At 33.6% G+C, this 12,690-nt stretch overlaps 1 protein-coding gene across 1 annotated transcript in view; it reads left to right on the top strand.

Moving 5' to 3' along the window:
• Window positions 1-2,553: 2,553 nt before the first annotated feature.
• The window catches only part of LOC131805956 (irregular chiasm C-roughest protein-like), a 30,772-nt gene continuing 20,635 nt past the window's right edge, over window positions 2,554-12,690 (top strand). The window contains exon 1 of the mRNA XM_059129767.1: window positions 2,554-2,644. Coding sequence (XP_058985750.1) covers window positions 2,554-2,644 — 91 coding nt within the window. The remainder of the gene's footprint in view (window positions 2,645-12,690) is intronic.

The following is a 12,690-nucleotide window of genomic DNA, read 5'->3' on the forward strand; positions in this document are numbered from 1 at the left end:
ATGCCACCCACTGAGCCGATTTGCCAGGAAAAAAAGCTTTGATGTAATAACAAAATAACTCACACACAAAGAACTAACTTTTCAGCTTCACAAAGTGAAAAAATACAAAAAATAAAAAAATGCGATTCAACGTGTGACAATATTATCAAAAACAGAATTTTTATATTTTTCCTTGCTTTGTCCTGCCAGTTTCTTTTTTATATTATGTCAGTGTAAAAAAGAATTCGTTACTCCGCCATTAAAAAAGCGAAAAATAGAAATTCTATAAAACGTGTCCTTTGAAATTGAGATGTCAGCAAGTCGGCCCCTGCCATTTTTAGGTACCTACCCAGATGTCCAGGTCATTGAATTAGTTTTTTTATGAAGACATTTTTACATAAATTGTGTTCGTATGTATGGCACAATTTTTTGTTATGTATCGAAGACCTATAGTCTCTTTTTTTGGAGAACTGCTATCCTTTTTACTCTCTTTAAGCAGTGCCAAAGTTGTATGTCCTTATGTTTGGTTTGGCATCTTACTATATCACTTACTTTCTTCTAGATACACAACTTTCCCAGCGTTGTGATACTTACTTTCGCTCACACAAAACACACACACACACACCCAGATGAATAAGGCAGGCTTACTCTCTTATGTGTTTATAAATCTTTTTGCCAACACTTTCAAACTTAAAGGATTTACTATAAATCTTGATATTTCAATAAACTATATACTGGCTGTAAGAAGAGTAGCTCGTGTTTTCTTTTTCGTTTTTTTTGTTGCTCTTTCTTCATGCATTTAGCTCTTATCCTTTGTATGGTATTTTGCATATGCATGGATTGCCATGAATCTCCCTCCTTGGTAGCTATTTTTCTTGAGAGATGGCAGGAACGGTCGAAAAGTGGCATGGTTAGTAGTTGGTACTCGACAAAAATATGTTAGAAAACTTAATATGATGCTTGCGAAGATGTTGTAGTTTTTCAATACTCTTGTCATTTGAAGAAAGATTTCCTTAGGTATCGACATTGTTGCCTTTTTTTTGTTATTTAAGAGTCTTGAAAGTGTTGCTTTTTTGTAGTTTAGGCATTTTTCTATTAATTTTAAATTTATTTTTGAGGCATAATTTAATAAAAATATTTCAAATAGGGATTGAAGCACTTCATTCTATTTGAATGAAAAATGAAGTAAAATATTTATGAATTTTTAAGTTTAGAATCATCATTTTTGCCTATTCACCATTTCTGAAATATGAAAGTCTAGTAAAAACATAGATTTATCTTGCATCTGCAAGTGTTCACATGGCCAACTTGATTGTCTTTGAAACCCGTTAAGTTTTGTTATAGTGTTGCATGTGTAAAGTGCCGCAACCTTTAATTTTTTTAGGCCCAGTTCCATAAATTGAAATTAATTGATCGAAGACACAAACCACGTATAAACACAGTAGTTAGCAAGATCATAAACAGATATATATCAAAATGATTTTTACTCAAAATTCCTAACGTCTCAAAACCGTTTTTATTGGACCTCAAAAAACTCGCTCAAATGAAACTCGGAAGTGGAGCGAGAGCACTCGTAAGAGTAGAAAAAACAGAACGAGCAAAACTCTATTTTTTCGGTTTCCTTCGAATAAGGACGAGAATGCTCGAGTTAGAGTGGTTCGGTTTTCTAAAATAGTTTCGATATCGATTTGACTCTTAAAGCAAACTCTTGAATTGAGTGATTGGTCTCCCATTCTAAGTTTCCAAACAGGAGTGACTTAGCAGCGTTCCCACACACAAAGTGAAGAGTAACTTCATAAAAAGCCCCCACTCTTCGAGCAATCTCGCTCGCGGGCAAACTTCACTCCCGATTGAAAACGAACAAATCTGTCTGATCTAAAGAGAATAATATTTACAAAATATAGTTTTACATATTTAAATATTCCACTCCATTTTTGCCAAAAAGTATTCTGCCGCTTACCAAGCAAATTATAGGCTATTCCGTTAAAAAATTATTTTCAAGATACCATTACATATTTTTGGGATGCCGATAGTCAGGTAGGGTATCGAATAGTAGGCCCATCCGCCTCATTGCCTTCCTCTAGTGGTTTTTGAATCATGTTTATTTCTTACTTCTTTGAAGAAATAATTTCCTTGGCTGCATACTTCCCTTTTGGGCAGAGAGATTTAAAACCAGTCAAACGTAACAACGCTACACATACTTATGTACTTATACTTATGCATTAAAAAATATGCTTATATGATCACACATATGTTCACATACTCACGCACCCAGTTCTAGAGAAAATCGTTTGGAAACGAACTATGTTTCGCAACGATATTTTCATTTCGGTAACCTACCACCCCGCCCACTTTGGCCAACTCCTATTGCTCGCTGTGCCTGTCTCGTGTTTGTCTTATGTTTTCCCTTCATTGTTGGCGGTAATTAAGTCTGAAATCCAATTATGAAGCTTATGAAAATTCAAGAATCCACGGGAAAAAAACAAGTTCAAAAGGAGTTAAGCAAAATAAGTGAAGGAACGAGCGAACAACCGACCCTGCTCAGCTCAAGTGAACCCAAAACTGAACGGCGACATGTTCACGTTAAGTTCCCTTGTGCCAATTTGCAACAAAAGCAATAACAAACTGCTGCTGTTGCACGCATTCCAACAACAACAGCAACCCGGCAAGAAACCAAACCATCATCAGCGAACCCACCACACACAGCGACCGCAGCAAGACAAAGCGAAGTGAAGCCGGGTGTTGTGCCAAAAACGTGCAATTAACAACAATACCCTCGCCTTAAAAGCTATATCACGATGCCACCAAATCTTGAACTCACTCTTCAATACCCCAACACGTTATATATGTATGTATATGTGGAATATGCATAAATGTAGGATAAGGATGATGATGATGACGATGGCGGCGACGACGACGACGACATTCATTATTGCTGCAAATGAACAACCATTCTCCTGCTGCTTGGTCTAGCATTTCTGCCAAAGAAAACATTTAACGTGACATGTTTCCCCATGCAACTGCAATTTTCTATGCACAACCGAATCGGAGCTTACAACTGCCATCCACCCACACACACTATTACTTCCATTCAAATGATATTCAGTTGGTAATCTGAAAATCTGTGTTATTGTTGTTGCTGTTGTTTGCAACCAAGTAGGGGGGAATGGATTTATATGTACCGACAGTCTGAACGTGCCATATTAGAGTTCCCTGCCACTACTGCAAGAGTCAGTTGGTAAAACGTTGTTGTTTTATGAATTAGTACAACTCCGCCAGAGTGTTTATGTTGTATTTACCTCTTGAGATTGAAAGTTTAGTTGTTGTGAAAACACACACACACACACACACACACACACACACACACATACATACACCCACACACATGCATGGTAATTTTCCTCGATATTTCCCGTACACCAAAAGAAAATAGCAAAAGCCATTGTTTTGCATTTAAATTCTCACGTAATAATTGCATTGCAGCCAGTCAACTGTTTCACATGCCATGCTTCGAAATTTTGGCATTTGATTGGTTACCTTTCCTCCGGAAAACACCCAAAATATTATAATTTTCCAAAAAAAATTGTGTACATGTATTAGTTACAATTTATGGTTCTTCAGTTTATATATTTTATTGATTTTATTAGTATTGGGTTGAGATCGAGAGGCCAGGCAATAAATCTTATTGTGGCATGGAGTAAGCATACCCGACCTTAAGCCCTAAAGTCGCTGGTTCGAACTGATTTTTACCAATTAATGGGATTGTGAAATTCTTTTTACGTACCATTTACCCAACCTCTTACTTTAAATAAGGTGTTAGGTAAACTGGTAATTACCAAACTACCACCATGATTCTTGAGCAAATGTATTTTTTTTTTTTTCTGATTTTTAGTTCACGAAATACGCAATATTAGTTCAAAATCGTTTTACAACAGGATTATATTTTGACTAAAAATGGGGTCATGAATTTTACCTTACTTTCACATGTATTGAGTCCCATGAAGGATTCTTCGTATCTAAGTCATTTGGGAATAATTCAAATTTTAACAAAAAAATCTTCATTTCGAAATATCACAGCTTACAAAATTTAGTTTTTAATATTTTATTAATAATTCCTAAAATTAAATTTTCTGAGAGCCGAGAGCAAAAGTCGGCCATTAGATAGTTAAATAGAGATTTCCATTTTTTTTTTTTTTTTGGCAACCACAAGATTGCCTATAAGCCATTTTTATACCATCTATCATACAATGGAGGGCATATTAAATTTGTCATTCCGTTTGCAAAACTTCGAAATATCCGTCAGAGACCCCAAAAAGTATATATATTCCTGATCCTGAGAATAAAATGATAAGGCTATTTAACGATGTCCGTCTGTCTGTCTGTCTGTTGAAATCACAATAGAATCCACATTACTTAATCTAGAGCTTTGAAATTTAGGAAAAAGGTTTATATTATATGCAGGCTGATTGGTTTTTAAAATGAACCATATTGGACCACGTATAGGTTTAGCCTCCATATAACGGTATTTCAAGATTTTCGGTGTTTTGAAGGTTTTTGCATCAGTTTTCAAACAAATCAGCTGAAACTTGTCATTTGGGGTTCTTGAAAGGTCTGCTCTTTTCTGCGACAGATTTCTATAGCTCCCATATAACGGTACCCTCGATTTTCGGTATTTTTGAGGTTTCTGCCACAATTTCCAAACAAATAATTTTCTGCCACAATTTCCAATCAGTCTGAAACTTTACATTAAGGGTTCTGTCTCTTCTTGCGTAAAATGTTCGATTAAGTTCCACTAATTGATATAGCCACAATATAAAGGTACCTTTGATAAACATAATGATGGAGGGTATAAGAAGTTCGACCCGGCCCTCATTTTTTCTTGTTAGATCTGCATGTTTGGTTAGTTGCATAGCTGGATCGCATAAGAATAAAAAATCTATCCCTAGGAAAAAATCTCAATTTATTACAAAAACTCCACTTTACAACACACAAGAACAGGTCGTAATAAAGTCGTTTAATTGCATGAACGAATGTCAAATTTAGGATTTTACAGCCTCATGCTATTTTTCAACTTTAAAACAGTCCCAGGTCCATCGTGGGTCAATGTGAGAGTGCTTGGATATATGGTATACATGCACTAGTCTTTGTTTTACAAACTTCATTTTCTTTTCCTTTTTTTTTGTTTTGTTTTGTTTTTTTTTTTTTTTTTTTTAATAATTGCTGCAATTATTTGTTATATTTCCTAAAACCATTTGCGGTATACTGTTGGCCGTTAACAATGAATGATTTGCAATTTTTTGCACGATTTTGACTTTTTCTTCGCCATTCCGTTCGTACCCAGGGAGTTTTATGGTTGCAAGTAGATTTTTATCATAATGGAGCTAAAAACGTCAAGTGCAACACGGGAAAATTGTTTAAAACTGCTACCATTATTAAGTGTCCGACAAAAAAACGTAGGCCGACAATTCACGCATAATGGCGTGCTGGGAATGTATAACAGTTGAAATTATTATTTCAATGGTATACCACACAAATGAGAGAGGGCTAGTGCACACAATGTAAATACATACATAAATATATTCATATGTATGTATGTAAATGACATCATGTTTTTTCTTTAATGAAAATTGCAAATTTTTCAAAGACAAAATTTTCAAAAAATATTTGTATTTTCCTATTTTTTGTATTGTCCACATCCTGTAAAATAAAATGCAAAAATTTACAATATTTTTACATTGTGTCCATGTATGTATTTATGAACGAATTTCCTTTTTGGTATTCTGGCATTTTGTCAAAACCCAAAAACAAATGTGAAAAGGAAACGTCCAATCAATAAACCAAAATCACATTCATAGTTCAATTGGTAAAAATGGTCAATTCTCTCTATAAAGTCTTTGGGACATTTACATATGCATGTACACACACAACAACAATAATCAATAAATACTAATCGTAAGTAATCATTGAATTTTCCTTTTGTATTCATTGGCAAATTGTCAAAAAAAAGGAGAAAACCCATAACGAAAACCGAAAATGTTGTATTTTTGTTTTATGTTTGTAATCCTTTGAATTTTTCTCTGCCAACTAGACATTTTGAATATCGATTTATGAGAATTCTTTTTTTTTTTTTCATTTTTTGCAAATTCAGTATTAACTACACACAATGTGAGCTTCTGTGTGATATTTAAAAAAATGTGTGTGTATTAGTGCAGTCCTATTAGGTATTGTTTAAAATAATCAAAACGATATTTTATTTAAAAACTGAAATCCCTTTTGGATTTAAATTTGTTTTTAGCTTCCCATGTTGAATTGATCCATCAGCTGGAGTATATTCATTACAATTTATTCAATAATATTTAACAAATGCATATGTATAACCAACATACTCGTGTATTTACATTGGTATGTACATAATATACAACGACTATTGATTGGTATCATCGGTTATAGTTTGAACCCAATAAACATATTATATAGTATATCTTTCTTTTTAATTTAGTATAAACTGGAAACATAAACTCTTGAAAATAATAGCGAAAGAAATTGTTGTTAGTAATTTTTCTGAAAATTCAAAGAAAAGTTCTTCTTTGCATATTATTTTTTTTATTAAGTTATCTTGAACATTTTCATTCTGATTCAATTTAAAACTCAGCAATCGGCAAATCTCAAATTCTTTCGGTTATATTTTCCAAAATATGAAAATTTCGTACAAATTTAAAAATTATATAAAATTTAAAATTTATGTTACAATTTTCCCTTTTTTTACTTTGCATTTGGGCGCCACAATCCCTAATAAATGAGTTTTGCCCTTTTCACATATCCTTTCTACCGCTTATTTTCTAGAAATGGTGTAGGAGATTAAAATAATTGTTCCTAAGTTCCTTATGTATGAAACCATAATTCAAATCATTTTTTTTTTAATGTTTAGTCTGAGAGGTTCTTGTTTCCAACTCTCCCTTCTCACTGAACGTGTGTTTAAACATTTCGATCGTAATTCTTATTTTAATTTTACAACATCGTTTTGTAATGACCACAGCTCTGATTTGCTCGTCTTTACTCAGAGTAAAACATATTCGAAAGTGGGAGTGCTCGTAGAGTACCAGTCTTCCCCTAAGTTTAGCCTGTGCTCTGTTGGTTCATGTAAGGAAGCTCGCTTCGCTCATTTTCTTTAAAATAATAGTGGTAGTTAACATCTTCGAAATAAAGTAGAAGCTTATTTAAACAGCTCATGCAAGTGGAAAAGCTAGCAAAGGTAAAATCTGCTTGATTTCGAGCCAATTTTACTCTCACTCGAAAAGGAGCAAAACGTACTCGCTCTTATTCGAGTGGCATAACAAACTAAAGCATTCTATATTTCTTTTTTTTTTCTTTCTCGTCGAAGTACGCCAGCTCGAATTTGAGTAGAGAGAAAAAAAACATTTCGTAGCTTTGCTACAAACAAGTTTTATGCCTCAGTATCTCAGGATTGATCCCTTACTTCGGTTAGGGCAATAAAAAAACACCAACAGCTCATACGTTTATTAAAAATTATTACAAGAACAGAATAGGGTTAAAGACTGACTCTTTTGATACTTGAAAGGATTTAAGGATTTTAATTCTAAGGATTTTCTCTACCTAATGAATTGTCTCTACTCAGATTTAAATTAATTGGTTTATGTGTGTGCACTTTAGTTAGGTTGTATACTCTTTAGGTTTCCAGCTAGAATTTGGACAGGAATATGTAAAAATCGTCACATATTTTGGAGTTCTCTCCGAAGTTTCAGCTAGGGATTGCATCCACCACTTTAAGTGATACGATATCAGATTCAAAATATATAGTTTCAACCGAATCTGCGCGAGTTCTGCCAATTTGGTTAGCTGGGTACACTTATTTAACTTTTGCCATATATTTCCATCAATTGTTTTTCCCTTGTTTATCTTGAAATACAGATTAATGCATTATAACATCAATTGTTTTAAGGATATATAAGCTGTTTGAGTTTCCCTTCCAAATGCCTACTTTTCTGCCATTTTTCCTATATTTTACATTGAAAAGTTAATTTTTTTTGTAGTGGGTTTTGAAATGGTACGTATGCAAGTGTATATGTAAATTTTGTATATTTTTTATTTGTGTCACAAGTACAGACTATCGCACCTGATTATGTCAATGTACAACACTGGCGGGCAAAACGATAACAGCCGACATATTTTCCCTGCCAATTGCAATTGAATTAATTAAACTGTAATTATACAAAAAAAAAATAAAATTTTACATATTTTTTTAACCTCCTGCCCTTGCATTGGAAGATAGATTTCTTATTAATCGAGATTTTGATTTTTCCAGGCTCAAGTGGTACGATTTCCTTTTTAATTTCAACATCCTTTGTTCAGTTTTTGACACGAGCACCATAAGGTATCATTCTTCCTTCCTTCCTTTTGCTGCGTTTCTTTGGCACTATTTCCCTGATAATTACCATATTTTTCAATTAAATGTCTTCGTAACATTTCTTTTTATTTCAACTCATCTTCCTTGCGCTCCGTGTGTATGTCTTGCTGATGCTAATTGAAAAATTAATGTCGTTTTTTTATTGGGAGGGGAAACGGAATATCCTCTTTTCTTGCTCCCGATGAAAACTGAAGGCTTTCGGACAAGTTAAAAAGTTTTACAGGAATAATGCGAATTGCAATTTCACGTTTCACTTTCGAAACAATGGGAATTGGGAGGGGGTATTTGACTTATATCTGTGTGTTAGTGTATTTTTGCATTCCATTGCATTTTCTACATGATGTCACAATCTGTCGTTCCTTGTCACTGCTGCCTGTAGACTGTCTGATAGTATTGATGGATTTTCTCTCTCCCATTTGTCCATTGTATTTGTCGAGTTGTAATTTTATAACATTGTCTCATTCTATCGTATTGTCTCTCTTTGAATGGGAAATGGTTAAGAAATTATATTTCAATAACTATTTAAGACCATACAATTTAAAATCATACAAAAATATCATAGTTTGCCTGCAGAGATGAGTCAAAAGGATAATATTTAGGAAACCTGCAGAAGCTAAATTAGGTTGTTTGAGGAACATATTAATACAATTTATTTGTGGACAGGTATTTTTAATATATGTTTTCTTTTTTGTATATTCAACATAACCTTTGTGATCCAAAATTTTCAAAATCAAAATTTCACTTAACAAGTAAAAAAACTTTAACTTAATACCACACAGCTATGAGTAAAGAAAAATGTTCATAGAAAAGTATTTGAATTCAAACGTGTTCCTTTTTAAACTACGAATGCCAGTAAGACCGTTTAGATAATGTTAAACTTTTCAAAAAACCATAATGGGTGTTACCATACCGGTATGGCCTCCATAGACATTTTTAATTTTAAAGGATTGTCATCTAACAAATCGTCTTAAATACCAAATTTAAAAAAATTTTGTAGGTAAGTGTGACTAGGATGATCAAAATACCGACCTAGACCTAAATATTCAATGTTCTAGAACCCATTATGAAAGACAAATCCATGAAAAATGTGGCGTAAATCATCAAAATATCGAATATCGGGAGCTATACAAAAACGTGGACCGATACGTAGAATCTTTCGGCACCGGAGCTAGAACCGATTATGACCTACAAATACTAATTTTTAGTCAAATCGGTAAAAAATGTGGGGAAAAGCATCAAAATATCGAATATCGAGAGGTACCGTTATATGGCAGCTATAGCAAAACGTGGACCGATATATCTCATTTTCAGTAGCAACCAACCTAGACACAATGCAATTTTTGTTGCCTAATTTTGAGGTTCTACATCAATGTATCGTGATTTCAACAGACAGACCAAAAGACGGACATCTTCAAATCGACTTGGATTTTTATGCTGATTATGAATATATATACTTTATGGGGTCTACGACGAATATTTAGGGATGTTACAAACGGACTGAAAAAGTTAATATACCGCCCTTTTCAAGGCGGAGGGTATAAAAATGTAGGTATATATATAAGGAAGGGATTTTCGTTCATTTTCCCGCAAAAATATCATCTTTTTGGGTTATTTTTCGTTCATGTTGTAATTTTCCAATCTCCCCCTCCACTCCCAACTCCAGTCATGTGTCATTGTACATTTTGAATTTGTAACTTTCAAATAACGTTTAAACTACATCAGTTAAATATGGCACGAGCCATGGACACAATCTAACATTCAAGCGCTCAAAAGTACAACATTTACTGGCTGACTTCAAAACTGCAATTTTTGTCGTTTTTCTTCTCTCCTTTTGAGCTACATGCTCCTCACAAAATGAACATTTATAATAAAACAAAAAAAAATCATAAAAATAAAATCTTTAAATCTTGTGACGCGACAAAGTTTCAACATAAATTTTTCGCTTTAGCCAACTCTTGGTTGGAAGAGACATGGCAAAGCTTGTGATGAAGTTGCATTGACTAATGGTTGCAAGAAAAAAGAAAAAGTAAACGAAAGGAGAGCAAACTCCAAAAGAGAAATGTTAAAGAAAAATGACAATTATATTGCTGTCATGTGACTTGCTCGGGCACATTTTTTCCATTTTTTGCTTCTGCTTAACCCGAAGATGGAGGATAAGTTTATATTGTCGTTTGCAACATTTCAAAATGTTTGTTCGAGATGTTGTTCATCTTCGTAAAACAAAAATTCAAAATATTGGTTTTAAGCTTATGTAGGACTTGACATACATATTTTGAGAATAACAAATTATGCCTCATGCGGCCTAATGACGTTTTATAACGGCAAAATCAATACGGAATCTTCCTCTTTGGTAATGGGAAAATAATGACAAAGGAGAAAGGAACATTTGAAGTTAATTGTTTATTGATCACGGTAATAAACTTTAGCTCATCACAATAATGTAACCTATGTAATACCTATCGATAGTTTCTATTAACTTTTGATACTTGTACCTTTCGAAAGGGTTAAGCACTTTTGCATCCCCCTCACTCGCTCGATGTAAGCATAAAACTAATGCATATATCATTGTTTTATTTATGGCATCTAACTTTTGACAATTTGGCGATGACTGTTGCTATTTAAACTAAAAGTCGCCAGCTCTGTCGTAGCGGAAAAACTTGTACCCCACACCACCTCTTCAACATATTGGCCATTATTGTAATGGCATTCAAAGAAAATGCTTCCCAAGTTTAGCTGAAACATTTTAATCCTCTTTGTCGGGAACTTTTAAGTTATTTTCTTTTCCCCCCAAGGAAGAAATGCAACCACCCATATCATTGTAGTCAATTCATTTATTATTTATATAAAATATTGAGCCATAAACTTCTTAAGCACTTAGCATAGAGTTGACTTTGTTGGGTGGTGGTAGAACAAGGTGAGTTGGCCCAGACGTAACCTTTTTCTCCTATCCCCTCCAATTTCTACCACATTTTGTTGGGTAAGAAAACAATAATAATGGTGTGTGTGTGCGTGTACGAGCGTTGAAGGGTTCTATTTGTCCCGAGTATTTCCACGTGTTTCTTTTGAGACAAGGACATTGATGGCCATACATATTTGTATTTTTCCTCCTTTTCCTTTTTTGTTTACTTTCAAGAAATGTAAATAACCAGAAGATTTTATTTCCACAGTGAACTTGAATGTGAACAATGTGGTATTGTTATTTTCTCTCGTGAACTTTTTAAAAATGATATTCGAAGTAGCGTTTAATTTTATTTCTATATGATTTAAAGTAAAAAAGATGAGTAAAAACTGAAAAATATATATAAATTTCTACGGTGTTTTCATTTGAAATAAATACTCTAAATTTGATTTTGATTGATTTTGATTTTCTAAATGAGTATTTAAAATAAAACGAAAAAATGCCGACTTTCAAATGTTAATATTCATTAAAGAAAGGCTGACTGTCCTAAGATAGGAATCAACAGCGATGCAGCATACAAATACAAAATACCTAACATCCATGGTTTTGACTTTCAAGAGCCTCAAATTTTAAGTCGATTAAGCAATCTCCGTTGATATATTAAATTTGACACACAAAAGTTTATATCGTAGCCAGAATCCATAGAATTAAAAAGAAGCTATATGAATCCACTTTCAGGCTTAGCTGCCACAATATATTAAGTTTTTCACAATATCAACCTTTTCACAATTTGAAAAAAAACCTGGAAAATACCCTCATATAAGCCCCCGGTGTCTATTTACTATACCTTCCACAACACTCTGCCATTCCGTTTTAGGCTTAAACAAGTAACCATGTCCGTCGGTCTGTGAAAATTACTTTTGGATTGCTGAATGGATTATTGCGATATGTTCAGCTCACGAGCAATTTCGGCCATTTCTGCTGATGTTCCTGTTTTCTTCCGTCCATTTCCTTGACATCGGAGACACAAATGATTTATTAACATTTAAATGCTGGAGTGCTCTAACGATAGCCACTTTTGGTTTTCCAGCGAAATATAAAGAAATCACTCTTGAATTCCATCACGAATAACTTTTTTCGGGAAAATTCTCACCAAAATGCTTTTGTACGCTTGTAAACAATATACTCAGCTGTCACTGGAATAATTTTAAACGCTGTCGGAAGAGTGGCTTAGAAATGACAGCAGTCTGAAGTTGGTTGCAGTTTTTTTCATCGCACCCTGTATTAATATATATTATACCATCTAAAGCGTTTCATTTCAGATAACAAGTTGCGTGAAACGCCTTAAAGTATGTTATGAAAATCCCTAACATAAATGTAGAAAAAT

Source organism: Musca domestica, unplaced genomic scaffold (assembly GCF_030504385.1).
Source record: "Musca domestica strain aabys unplaced genomic scaffold, Musca_domestica.polishedcontigs.V.1.1 68, whole genome shotgun sequence".
NCBI lineage: Eukaryota > Metazoa > Arthropoda > Insecta > Diptera > Muscidae > Musca > Musca domestica.